Source organism: Mustelus asterias, chromosome 1, assembly GCF_964213995.1.
Source record: "Mustelus asterias chromosome 1, sMusAst1.hap1.1, whole genome shotgun sequence".
In the NCBI taxonomy this organism is placed as follows: domain Eukaryota; kingdom Metazoa; phylum Chordata; class Chondrichthyes; order Carcharhiniformes; family Triakidae; genus Mustelus; species Mustelus asterias.
The window spans coordinates 149,611,523-149,625,199 of NC_135801.1; the positions used below are offsets into that span (position 1 = coordinate 149,611,523).

The 13,677-nt window shown below is 43.4% G+C and overlaps 1 protein-coding gene across 3 annotated transcripts in view; it reads left to right on the plus strand.

Annotated features, from left to right (window-relative positions):
* rai14 (retinoic acid induced 14) overlaps window positions 1-13,677 on the plus strand; it is a 217,372-nt gene that overhangs the window by 187,175 nt on the left and 16,520 nt on the right. For all 3 annotated transcript variants that reach the window (XM_078220432.1, XM_078220442.1, XM_078220421.1), the window contains 6 exons: window positions 2,739-2,825; window positions 3,335-3,418; window positions 5,366-5,473; window positions 6,787-6,853; window positions 7,769-7,887; window positions 11,542-13,137. In XM_078220432.1, coding sequence (XP_078076558.1) covers window positions 2,739-2,825; window positions 3,335-3,418; window positions 5,366-5,473; window positions 6,787-6,853; window positions 7,769-7,887; window positions 11,542-13,137 — 2,061 coding nt within the window. The remainder of the gene's footprint in view (window positions 1-2,738; window positions 2,826-3,334; window positions 3,419-5,365; window positions 5,474-6,786; window positions 6,854-7,768; window positions 7,888-11,541; window positions 13,138-13,677) is intronic.

Here is a 13,677-nt window from a genome sequence, read left to right on the forward strand (position 1 = left end):
TCTGAATGTCCAAGAGTCTGCATTAAAAAAATGGTGCAACTAAGAGATGAAATATTGGTATCTTGTAGTCTGAATTGTCTACCCTGTCTTTCAGATGTGTCTTCCATGTGCTCCTCCAGTATGAAAAATATCCTTGCTGATTTAATTGAGACAAAACTGCCTCTTGTGACCAAGCTTTTGGTTATACCTCTGATCTCCTTTTAGACTGGTGTCTGTTTACTCTCGTGAGAATTGCCTTTGGTGACTATACTGCACTAAAAGCACCATATAAATGCAAGATGTTTTTATTACGTGGCAGAGATTCTTATCTAATTGTCCAAGGACAATATAAACTTCAGAAAGTTGGTCATGCATTTCACTCATTTTTCAATACATACATCAGTTTGCAAACGCTTCCAGATGACAGTGGTGTCCTGTGTGTCCTGTCACCTGTGGATCAGCTTGCCTCTGAGTCACAAGATTCTGGGTTCAAGTCCCACTCTCAAAAGCATAAAAGTCAAGTCTAACATCCAATACCGGGAATGAGGGTGTTAGAGATGCTATCCTTTGGATAAGAGGTTAAGCTCTGACGAAGGGTCATCCTGACTCAAAACGTTGGCTCTATTCTCTCTACACAGATGCTGTCATACCAGCTGAGATTCTCCAGCATTTTCTGTTTGTGTGTTGGGGGGGGGGGGGGGAGTAGGAACTGCGCACAATGCTGGGGGAGTAGGAACTGCGCACAAAGCTGTCGAAGCTCTCACTTCACTGTGGGGTCTCTCCACTGCAATGTCCATTGAGCTGATCATTTAATACATGGTTTACTGCATGACCCCAATGCCTTGCTTAACACTGCCACCAAAGTTGGACACTGGACATGCTCATGCTCATGTCTGCAACCTCACTAGCAAGAAGGAACGACAGAAGTGAAAATCATACAGCTTCTTTCAAGACATCAGGATGCCTCAAAGCATTTCCACAAAATGAATTTCTTCTGAAGTGTGGCCACTATTGTAAATGAGGCACCGTGGCAGCAATTTGCACATAATAGGCTTCCACAAATATTGTCCCTCACCATTCCCTCAACCGCACAGACAGCAGGCTGCTGAAGTTAAATTGACTAGGGCTTCAATATCACTAAATAGGTGGGCTACCAGCACTAGTTGCACTGTTCGATGGCAACTCACCTAATCGGAGACCTGATTATTAGGTGTTTACAATGCAATTTGAAGCCACTATGCACCTCTTGAATGGGAGGCAGACTTTGGCTGCAGGAACATCTCAATATGGTGTTTCTCGTGCAGTGCAAAGTCCCACCACAAAATTGGTACGTGTAACACAAATTCAGCCCTGAAAATTACATGTAAATATACTTTTCTATCCTATTGACTTCTAATTGGCCTTCTCCATTCTTCTGTAGGAAACCTAACTGATTTGCATGTGTTTGCTTTTCTTATCCCCCTATGCTCACAACTTGAGGACCTATGAGTACATGCTCTCTCGCTGAGCATCAGGGACCAGAGATGTCCAGTGCAATTGGTCAGAGATGTTTCCTGATTACTATAGTGACTCAATGTGGCTTCAACAAAAAATGGTTGATTAAACTAATATAACTACATACAAGGTTAGGGTCTGACAGAACAGAACATATGCAAAGGTTTACTCTCCAACTTGGCTCCAACTGAAGGTCCTCGCCGTCCCAGGACATGTGCCCTCGCATCCGATTGGCCCAGCTTTCTGCACGGCCATTCCATTGAGTCCTGGCCAATTACGTGGCCCGCAGAGGATTGCCCTTAAAGGGGCCATGTTACCACAATTACCAAGACAGCTAACAAATCACTTGTTCTGTATGCAGTGTTTGGGGAAAGAATGTTCAAGCAAAATTCATTAACATTTTAACCACTTGTTTCTTCTGTGCTTTGTGTAAAAGGAAAGAAATCTGGGCAAATGCAACTTATTTTAAAACGCCGTTCTTAAATATAACTTTTCCCCAAATATGTCTGCGGAAAAATGGACAGATTGTTTCAAAATGTAACGATGCCCAACAAACTTCTCAGCTCTGCTAAAACGATTCAGCTAGTCCCACTCCCCTGCCTTAGTCCCTTTTATCTGATTGCAGACCTTCTCGAGACTTGTGTGTTTCCGATGAGTCCAGTCTTCTCTAACTGCTTCAGCAGTCTTTGCCAATTTAGGCTTGTGGAATTTACCTCCTCTCTATCAGTGTGTTTTGTAAGCCAGAGACCCATTGGTGGGGATCGATCAGCTTAGATAGCTAAAGTGTGATGCAAAATGACACCAATGGCACCGGTCCAACCGCTGTACTGACTGTGTGGAGGCCTGCTTCCTCTCCTTGCAGAATGTTGCTGCTCAAGCTATATAGAGCCAATTGTCTCCTCCTAATGGAGAGACTTGGTCCTTTGTGGACTATGGCTGATTACCTACTTGTCGGTATCAAAAGTGGCTTGGAACCCATTCTGCATGTCACTGTCTTTTCAGTTTAATTATCCATGTCCAGAAGGGGTTGTTGCTCCTTTCACGTCGGATACAAAGCTTGTGATTACATAGATATGTCCATACTGTCCATTTTTTTGAATTTGAGTTCTGCTTATGCATGTTAAACTCACAACTAAATGAGCATGCACAAACTTGGAACACAATAACAGATGAAGGCATGTATTAACTCATTGTATGAATTTAATATTCACAACTTTTACTAACAAAACTAACTCCTCTACATTTCTGATCTGTAAAATTTTCAGCTGGATCCTACCATTAAAATCTATGCAGTTAGAAGTGGAACTCCTAAAAAACGAAAAGCGCCACCACCACCAACCAGTGCTATGCAGGTAAAAGGAAAAGTACCTAACTAATGGCCGTTAATTATGGCACAGTGGTTAGCACTGCTGCCTGACAGCATCAGGGACCCAAGTTCAATTCCTAGCTTGGGTCACTGTCTGTGTGGAGTTTGCACATTCTCCCCATGACTGCGTGGGTTTCCTCTGGGTGCTCCGGTTTCCTCCCACAGTACAAAGATGTGCAGGTTAGGTAGATTGGCCATGCTAAATTCTCCCACGGTGTACCCGAACAGGCGCCGGAGTGTGGCGACTAGGGGATTTCCACAGTAACTTCATTACAGTGTTAATGTAAGCCTACTTGTGACGAATAAATAAACATTACTTTAAATATTGATAGAAATTCTATTGCATTGAATTTTTTTAAGAACGGTTAGTTAGTGAATTTCTCAGATTGATTAAAACAACATGTAGTCGGTTTATTTTTTTCTTGTTACGAACGAGGATTTACGACTGCAGTCAGCAAGTTAATTATTGATACTTTGTGGGGTTTTTTTGTCTAGGGTTCCCAGTCCAGCGAGTTACTATCTCCAGATCCTCGTTCATCAGAATCTGAGCCATCTAAAGTGGAAGAAGCATCTGTTAAGGTCATTTTCCAATCTAATGTCCAGTTTTATTTTGACGCATCTGTAGTCCAAACGAGTGAGAAATATTGTTATTTAAGATTAATTCTAAAATGCATACTTTTCTATAAAGGCCTGGTCACAAAAATTAAAAATTTCAGATTTAGTTTTTGCTCTTTACTTAGCGGACTATGAAGTTCCATTGGAGCTTCCCATTCTGGACTTTGTTACATTACTAATAAACTGGATCATAACTTTAACCCATTTAGATGCATTAAATAGCCAAGTTTAAAAGACAAGCTTACCGTATTTATTGTCACTGAAGAAGGAAGTGCAGTTATACAATTATGTGCTGATTAATATAAAGAATTATTAACAGCTTTGTTGATAATTAAATTGTTGCCAAAGGAAGTTGCTCTTCTTTACGGAGTGCTTTACAGAAATAGGTTGATTTTTAATCTCAAAAAATGAAGGTATTCATTGGCTGACGGGCAGTGAAAGCCTGAAAAAACCTGTTTCACAGTACAAACCTTTCAACCTGTACAGCTTTCAACCTGTCCATGTCTGATTTTAACTGAGACCAGAAGGTGGGTGGGCAGCTAATCGATAGGTTGAAACTTTAGAGATGGCAACCAGCCTGCAAGCCTCATTGTCATTCAGCTTTTCAACTTTAACTGCTGTCAATAATGTTTACTGAACAATGGGAACCCCTGTGACTTGTGAGGTCCTGAAGTTTTGATGGATTCAGGAGGTAAGTGTCAATGCACCTACCTGGCGGGGAGGGGGGGGGGGGGGGGCGCACGCATGGTGGCACAGTGGATAGCACTGCTGCCTCACAGCGCCAGGGACCTAGGTTCGATTCCTGTTTGTGTTGAGTTTGCACGTTTTCCCTGTGTCTGGGTGGGTTTCCTCCGGGTGCTCCGGTTTCCTCCCACAGTCCAAAGATGTGCAGGTTAGGTGGATTGGCCATGCTAAATTTCCCCTTAGTGTCAGGGGGACTAGCTAGGGTAAATACATGGGGTTATGGGGATAGGGCCTGGGTGGGATTGCGGTCGGTGCAGACTCGGTGGGCCGAATGGCCTCCTTCTGCACTGTATGATACTATGAACGGGAGGAATCTAATTAACCCCCTATGTGCCAGGAATAGGCTGGGAGGCTAGGCAGCGGGGATGTGGGGGTTGGTGTGGGTGTGGGAAGGAGGGTTATGGTAGGCACTGTATAATCGGGTGGGATGATGCGGAGGGGTGAGCCTATCACCATTCCAATTCAGTCTGATAAAATCGGGGCGAGGCAAGTCAAAGGATGGCTTCCTCCTCCAAGATAAACTGATGCCCTTAAGTGTCAAGTTAATGACTGAATGGCCTCATCCTGCAGCCTCTGATATGGAGGGGAACAATACGTCACTTGGGGAGACTGTGAGGTCATAAGCCCTCGAGATCCAGCATCCTGTGATACACAGAGGACCTCTCAGTGGCAATGGCTGCATCCAGTGAAAAAGCGTCCTCCCCAACACCCCCCCCCCCCCCCCCCCCCAGCCGCTCTCGATTAAAATTCCCCTGGCCAGGGCTTGCCTGACTGGCCCCTGTTAGCCTGCCCCAGTCACCTGTTTTCCAGGACTGCCTACCTGGGGGTCTGCTGCAATACTAGCAGTGACCAGCGTGGCTTCCAGAGGCACTGCTGGTACCAAAAAGTGGCAAGCCCTCTGATTGTCTATAGGGCGAGATCTTCACCATTGGCATGGCAATCTCAATGGCAGACTGTGAGCTACTTGATTGGCATTTAAGCTATTTGGCGCTGCTGGAAATGGCCACGGCAGATTGCCACCAGTTTATTGGACAGTGCCACCACCACAACCAATGAATTCAGCCCGACATATGCAATTTTCTTGCAACATAAAATTATTTTTAAAGCCCATTTGCAATTCTGTTTGGAGGTGATGAGCTTGCTCATTTTGATATATTTGTGGTGCAGGAAAGAGAAAGCGAAGAGGAAATGAGAAAGCTTCAAGCAGAGAAGGCAAATTTATTGGAGGTGATACAAAATCTCAATCAACAACTACGGGACAAAAACTCCCAAGAGGTATTTTCCTTTTAAATTGAGCATATCTGCCGTTTTAATGGATGGTGGGCTAATTGTAATTTTCAGTGTAAGGGAATCAGGGTGGCACAATGGTTCGCACTGCTGCCTCACAGCGCCGGGGACCCGGGTTCAATTCCAACCTTGGTGACTGTGTGGAATTTGCACATTCTCCACATATCTGTGTGGATTTCCTCCTTGTGCTCCAATTGCCTACCACAGTCGAAAGATGTGCAAGTTAGGTGGATTGGCCATGTTAAATTGCGCCTTAGTGTTTCCAAAGATGTGTAGGTTAGATTAGCCATGGTAGATGTGTGGAATTACAGAGCTCAGGTGGGGAAAGATAAGGTAAGGTAATCTGTCAGAGGGAGTCAGTGCAGACTCAACTGTCCTTAGCTGGGCTGGCCAACGTGTGATTCCAGATCCAGAGCAATGTGGTTGACCCTTAAATGCCCTCGGGGATGGGCAATAAATGCTGGCCCAGCCAGCGACACCTACATCCCATGAATGAATTAAAAAAGAAAAATAATTGACCATTTCGAGTTGACCTTTTTCCTGTTGGCCCTGCCTGTTTATGATAAGTTAAAATACCCTTGTGACCTTCCAGCTGAGATTTCAGGTTTTGGTGATTTTGGTTCAAAGTTGTGGAAGCGAGAAATGGTCACACACAGACAATAGATGAGGAACGACAACATTAAATATAAAAGACTAATATGAGAACCAGACCGAGCTCCTTGTGGAGCACGGCCAGGAAATGCTAAGTGCTGACAGGTCTTGTGTGTTTCTCGCATGCGGGAAAGAAAGGAGTCAGATGGGCCGCATGACCTCCTCCTGCAATGTAGGGATTCTATGGGCACGATCTTACCTGCTGCCCGTGCTCCCCGCTGCAGTAAAGTCGGAGAATTTGGCATCCAGCCAAATCACTGTTCACAGCGGTAGGATGGGAAAATCCTGCCGGCATTTTGGCCTATGATTCTTAAGGGGCAAGGAACAAACTTGAGTAAATTAAGTTCAGATCACCCCTGATCTAATTGATTGATGGAAAAGGCCCGAGAGCAAACTGAATGTCCGATTTCTGTTCCTTTGGTAATACTGCAAGTTTTGTACTAGATGAGAGCCTAATATAAGCAGCTGGCAGTGTAGTATAACATAATGTAAAGAAAAAGCTTAAAGTTATGTGCCAACCTTCACGTGAATGTGCATGAAATATAATTCCATTTCAGAATGATTTTCAAATCAGAAATAATCCTTTTGAACATATGTTGGAAATTGAAACTCATTTATTTTTTATATCGATATTTTTTTTTAAATTTTAGGCACAACAGAGAAACCTCAAAAGGCAAGACTGTAGGAATAGTGAAGAAATGCCATTTGATGCAATAGGTATAGTATGAAGTTACTGGCTTATACAGTACATTGTGCAGCTAATTCGATAATTGTATAACTGATTTGCTTTTGCCAAATATATCCAAAAATTATGCCAAATATATATAGGGGCAGCACAGTGGCACAATGGTTAACACTGCTGCCTCACAGTACCAGGGACCTGGGTTTGATTCCCGGCTTGGGTCACTGTCTGTGTGGAGTTTGCATGTTCTCCCCTTGTCTGCGTGGGCTTCCTCCAGGTGCTCCGGTTTCTTCCCACAGTCTGAAAGACGTGCTGGTTAGGTGTATTGACCCGAACAGGCACCAGAGTGTGGCGACTCGGGGAATTTCACAGTAACTTCATTGCAGTGTTAATGTAAGCCTTACTTGTGACTAATAAATAAACTTTATCCTGCAGCATAAATGAGTCAAATTCAGTGCAAGTTTTAATCCCTTCCAATGAAGCAATTCCATATTATAAATTGATTATGGGGTCTATTGTTGGTTTAAGAAGCCTGCCTTTCAGTGGCCAGAGCCACTTCTGAGCCCTTTTTGATTACCAAAACCTCTCCTGAGCACTCTCCACAGCCAATCGTAGCCCTTATTCTACTTGGAGCCTCTCTCTATGCTCCTCTTAGTCAATGGGACCTATCCCTCTTCCCTGCCTGAGGCTCTCTTATCAAGGTGCTCCCCTCTGGGTCAGATGATTCGGGTACATTTTGCCTGCCTCAAGATCTACACAATGTAGGATTGCGCCTCCGGCTCCTGGTCCATGCATGGGGGAAACATTCGAGGCCTGTCAGCATTTAGCATTCCCTATGAATGAATTTGAATATTTAATTTAACTTTTAGGTGATATACATTCCAAATGTAGCAAAGATCTCTTTTCAGGTGTCCAAGTGTGTATTAATTTCTGGTTTGATTGCCTCTTAGGTGGCGGAAGTGAAAAAACGGAGGCACTGTCTGGAGACGAACCAACACAAATAATGGCATTGCAATCCAAAATTGCCTCTCTTGCCGTGGAAAATAAAGAGCTGTGGGATATATTGCAGGTACTTTGGATAATCTAAGATTCTTCTCTATTTATTTACCAATAGTTTAATTCAGTTCGATAGTGAAATCTGTAGCTTCATGCAATGTGTGCTCTGCCAATAGTTATTATTTAAAATACCGTCAGGTAAATTTGCTTTTGTATCTTTGAAATTTATGGTAAGAGAAATTGTTCAACATGGAAATATTTGAGCATATCCCTCGTAATATTGCTCTTGGGCTGAGGATGAAGCCAGAAGTATTGAAGTGTTGGTTGCAGAGGCCAAGAGCAAACAACAAGTTGAAATCAAGGCTGAGAAGAAGGCATGTGTATCTAAGATTCATGACCTGTTAAAGTTGTGGAGAGCAAGTGTGTATGGAAGAGTGGTATTTGGGGATGCAAAGAACAAATGGCTATGAGAAGATGTGAAGTTAAGTTAGAAACTAGCTGTTTATCTTTGCTGAGCAGTTCAAAATTAATTCACTGGGCTGACTAAATCAGGGACAGAAAGTGGTGGCTGCACCTTGGAGAATTTTATTTTCTGAATCAATTTACGCAGTTGAACAATGGGGATGACTTTATCATTTTTTCTAAGTGCTGGTGGGCTTGAAACTGGGAGAGTTTCAAATCCGCCTTTTGGACCTGTTTTCATGTTTCCCCCCCCCCCCCCTTCATTCGCACTCTGCCTGCAAAATTCTGAGTGAGCCTGTTGCTCGTTGCAGAAGCCTGTGGGCGGGGCTTAACGCACCCAAAACCCTGCAGAGGGAGGTAGTGCGCATGTGCAGGCCTCTGATGCTGAACATGTGCTTTAGCAGTAACAAAGGTCTATGACAGAAAAGAGAGAACTGTTAGACCCCTGCTAGTCCAGGCTGCCTGAAGCAATTACCTCCCCCACCCCCCACAACCGCGGGGGCCCGCAGCCTGAGATGTAGCATCGACCAACCCACCGCGCTGCCCAGACCAATTGCGGACCCCTCTCCCCCACCGATCGCAAACCCGCCATCCTACCCCCACTGATAGCTGCAGAGTGGCAGCGGGCCCCTCTCCCTCCTTCCCCGCCACCGATCCCTGCAGAGTGGCAGCAGACCTCTGCTAGCCACCCCCCTGGAATTGCTCGGTGGGCATTGCCCAGGTGCCAGGGTGGCACTGCCAGTCTGGCACTACCCAAGGGGCTTACCCCCAGCCTCTCCAGGGGGCCTCAAAAGCCTCCGGTTCCACTGGTGAGGCCAAGTCGACTGCTCCCCATTCAAGAGGAGCATGCCTATTCCTCATCGGCGCGAACCTTTCCCAGCGAGGTCATAAAGAGGGGGGCGGCGAGCCCGGATGATTGAGCACCAGCCCCGCTCAGCAGATGTTAAACAGCATTTATAAATTTAAATACATTAACCTGCCTCTTGCCCATTTCCGGCGAGAGGCTGACCGTGCCGGAAATCCGGCGCTCGTAAAATGGCGCTGGTCGAGCTAAGCGCTTTACACTCAACTTTACCACTGTGTCACGCCTAAAAATGGGTGCATCACGATTGTAAAATTGCCCCCAATTAGTGAGCAATAGAATAAGACCTCACTACAAGTTGGGCTTGCGTTCCTGAAAATTGTGACATTAAGTGTAACAACTTCAAGTAAATCATGGGTTCTCATACGTATCAGTGTTAACACTAGAGTTAGATTCCTTCAGACAACCAATTTACAAGTTCAAATACCCTACTGTACAAGTTATTTCTAATTGAAATAAGTTGCAAAGTAAAATAAATCACTGAGTAAAACAAAAAAATGATGCAAATTCAAATTAGATAACACTATATCACTCAAACAAGCCCCGAGTGGCACAATTTGTGTTTCACCCACAGCACTCCTGAACCTCAGCTCAACTTGTTACTTGCTTTCCTTTTCCTCTTTCCCTTTCTCTTCTTTCTCACTCTTTTTCTCTCCAAAACTCTCCCTTTTTTCCCATGACTCTCTCTTCTCTCTCTCCCCTTTCCCATTTTGTTTCTCCCTCCCTCACTCTCTCGCTCTCTCCTTCCCCACTCTTTCTGACTCCAGAGCTTGAACCCCTTCCTGACAGACTACAGGGACCAAGCCCCTGTCCCTGATAGTGCTGCAGAAGGAGCTGACCCCTGCTCCTTGTATCCCGCCTACCACACACTGCGTTACGCAATTGGCGGCCATCAACTTCGAGTCCTTGGCCTGCGCTCCTGCTCCTGTATCTTGGTCAGTGTTGTCTCCCCGCAGACTGAGCATTTGGTGACTGCAATAGCGGCTCCAGCATCGGAACATGTTGGTGGCTGACCCAGAATGCAGCATGAGGAGGGCAGGACCAGACTGCAGATGACTTAAAACCAAAAATGGTGGTGCAAATTGAAAAAAGACCCCAAAGAATCAATGATACTAAAGCAAAATTACTTTAACCAGACAACTTAAGTGAGCACTTACTGTAAAACAAACATGAGCTTACTCCAATTGTAGAGCAAGATATGAGTCTATCAAATCCCACAGATTCCATGTTGCATTATATTTACAGATAAAAACTGTGTATCTGTTGCAGTTCTATGTGGTGTGAAGCAGGCTGATTGGCTCAAAAGTGTGAACATGCTTAAAAGCAGCCGATGTTATTCTGAGGGAGGAAACTCAGTCCAACTATAATAGCTCCCACAACACCCACCGTACATGGTAATGGGTTAGGTTTGGATAATGTCGAATAATTTGTTGGCATCTCCAGATCATTAGACCAGACCACAAGGAACTACAAAGGGTCGTGAGCGAAGCCCAGGCCATCACTCAAACCAGCCTCCCATCCATTGACTCCATCTACACTACCCGCTGCCTCGAAAAAGCAGCCAGCATAATCATGGACCCTGGGCATTCTCTCTTCTACCTTCTTCTGTCGGAGAAAAATGATACAATAGCCTGAGATCACATACCAACCAACTCAAAAGCAGCTTCTTCCCTGCTGCCATCAGACTTTTGAGTGGCCCTACCGTATATTAAGTTGATCTTTCTCTACACCCTAACTATGACTGTAACACTATATTCTATACCCGCTCCTTTCCTTCTCCCTATATACTGTATGAATGGTATGCTTTGTCTGTATCGCGGGTAAGAAACCATACTTATCACTTTAACCCAATACATGTGACAATAATAAATCAAATCAAGTCATTAGTCCTGGCCTCTGGATTACTAATCTAGTGGCACAGCCACTCTGCTATGGTACCCCATGATTGTTTAAAGTTTGCTTATCTTCATTTTAGCTGTATTATAATACAATCATAGTCATTTATCTCCCTACCTAAAAATATAAAGTAAAAGTTAAGAATATTACTGGTAAGTGCTTTTTAGCATTTTGGTTAGTTATATGTGAATACTTCATTGCCTTTGGCAGCTTAACAATTTACTGACATCACTGCTAATGCCAAGTGAACCCCTTTGCAACAGATTAAACCAATATGGGGAATTGACAAATCAGGCCACAGTGATCCTTAGATCTTTATGGGTCTCCTTATTCGAGGTCAAAGTTGCAACGAAAAGCAACGCATCTTTTGTGTGTACAAAAGACAGAAATCGCAGTTGTCCCTCTGTGTTCACAAAATCAGATTTGCTGGAGATAGTTTTGTGAAATGTGTGGCCCTTTAAAACTGACGTCTTTGCTGTTTAACTGTGAATTTGATTTCAATTACAGGAAAAGCATTCGCAGGACAAACTGACCAGCTTGTTGCCACAGGGTGAGCAGTCAAGGCAGAATCTAGAAACATCATTTGACCTCAATCTTAATTCGGATGATTCCCATTGTAATCTCGAAGCTGATTACATCCAGCTGAAGGAATTGTATAAAAATGCTGAAGCTGAAATTACAAACCTAAGAGCAGAGATGTTTTCAAATCTGTCGAATAGTTCACTGCAAACCGAGATATTGGAACACGGTACCAATAATACAGAGACAAAGGATTTTCATAACCAAGAGAAACAACATGCAAAGGCGATGGGATTGTTGGCTCAATTGTCTGAGGAAAGCATGCAGACGTTAGGAGGAACTAATGCGAATGGATATTGTTTGGAACTGAAACTCCGTGAGACACAAAACAAATATGGCGAAGCACTGAAAGAACTTTCGAGTCTGCGGGCTCAGGTACAACAAGATTTGTGCTCCAAGGAAGAACACATGTCTTCACCAAATTTGGAGGATCTTACTCAGCCCTATGAAGACGAGATAGAAGGGCTGAAGCAAAGACTTAAAAGAGCTTTGGAAGGTGAGGAGAGGGCCAGTAACAGTTTGAGAGAAATGGAGGAACTCCTGGAAATCAAAGATAAAATTTTGGCCAAGTGCATGTCCGAGGAAGAATGTAAGGAGTTAAAAAAATCTCAAAGCTTACTCATTGAGAATACCACTCAAGAGAAGGCACTGTTGATTGAGAAGTATAAGGAAGCACAGGAGGAAATTAAAATGCTACAAGAAAAGCTGAAGTACCAGCATTCTTCTCAGGAAAAGGATAACTACTTCCAAGAGATCGTGGCAGAGTTGAACAAAACAGTGGATGACTTGAATAACCAAGTAACTGAAATCACACAGCGATATAACGAAACACAAAGTGAGTTAAAAGAATTGAAGAATAAAAGAGCTGAAGCAGTATCCGAGCATCTTAATTCAAACTATATCCATAAAGAACAACATGAACAACTAGTGCAAGTTCTAAATGAGGCGGTAGATGAATTGAAAGAAAAGCTGTCGGAAATGGAATTGACGCTGAAGGAAGCTGAGCAAGACAATACAAAGTTGCAGAGGGACCTTGAGGTTCAAAAGCAGACTTCTGTATCTGTCTCCGAGCATACCCAAATTAAGATGTCCCTTGAAAGTGCCATAAAAACTTTTAACGGCAAAGTGCGCCAGATGGAGCAAGAGCTTGAGCAGAAAAAAATAGAGCTGAACATAATGCAAGGTAATCTGGCCACAGAGAAGGCTGCTGTTCAAGAGGCGATGGTGCCAAAATCAGAGCATGAGAAGCTGAAGGTCTCATCAGAAGCAGAGTCACATCGCTTGACTGCTAAAATAAATGAATTATTGAAAGAGCAAGAGAAGGCATCTGCTGAAGCCGCACAAGCTCGGAAAGACAACCTGCTCGCAAAAACTGAGCGTGATGCAGCTCAGACTCAACTTGGGGTCAAGGAACAAGAAATCAAGAGGCTTCGCAGCAGGAGCCATGACATGCAGCAAGCTATTGATGAACTTCAAAAGCAAATTAAGGATTCCTTGAAACTTGAAGAAGATAAAGACAAGAAGGTAAGAGTTTACATCCAGTTTTGCTATTCATTTTTATTTTTGGACTTTGGATTTACTAATTGGAAAACCTCAGATAATTTACAAATAATGAAACAATAATGATATTTCATCAATGAAATTATTTGTCTTTTATAAAATTTGCCATGTTTACTGTCGACCTTAGGAAGCCACTTACTGGAACTTATACTGTTTATGCTATTAGTGAGACTCTATAAACTTAGAAAATTATTTCTCAAAATATGATGGCTTCACTTTCCCACAATTCAGTAGTGTACAAAATATTTTGAGGTGATCTATTATATAAAGACTTCTTATTAAGGAAGTTGGTCGGAAAGATAAGGGAATATTTACTCTTTACGCAAAGATGCAACTAAGAAAATCTAGAAATTGAAAAAATAGTAAAGAAAAATCAGATTGGAGGAGGTATAGTCAATACTGAGGAAGACTGTGACAATATTTAAGACATTAATAAACTTGCAGAATGGGCATGTAATAAATATAATGAAGGGAGACTGAATGGGGCAAAGGAACAGAGTGATA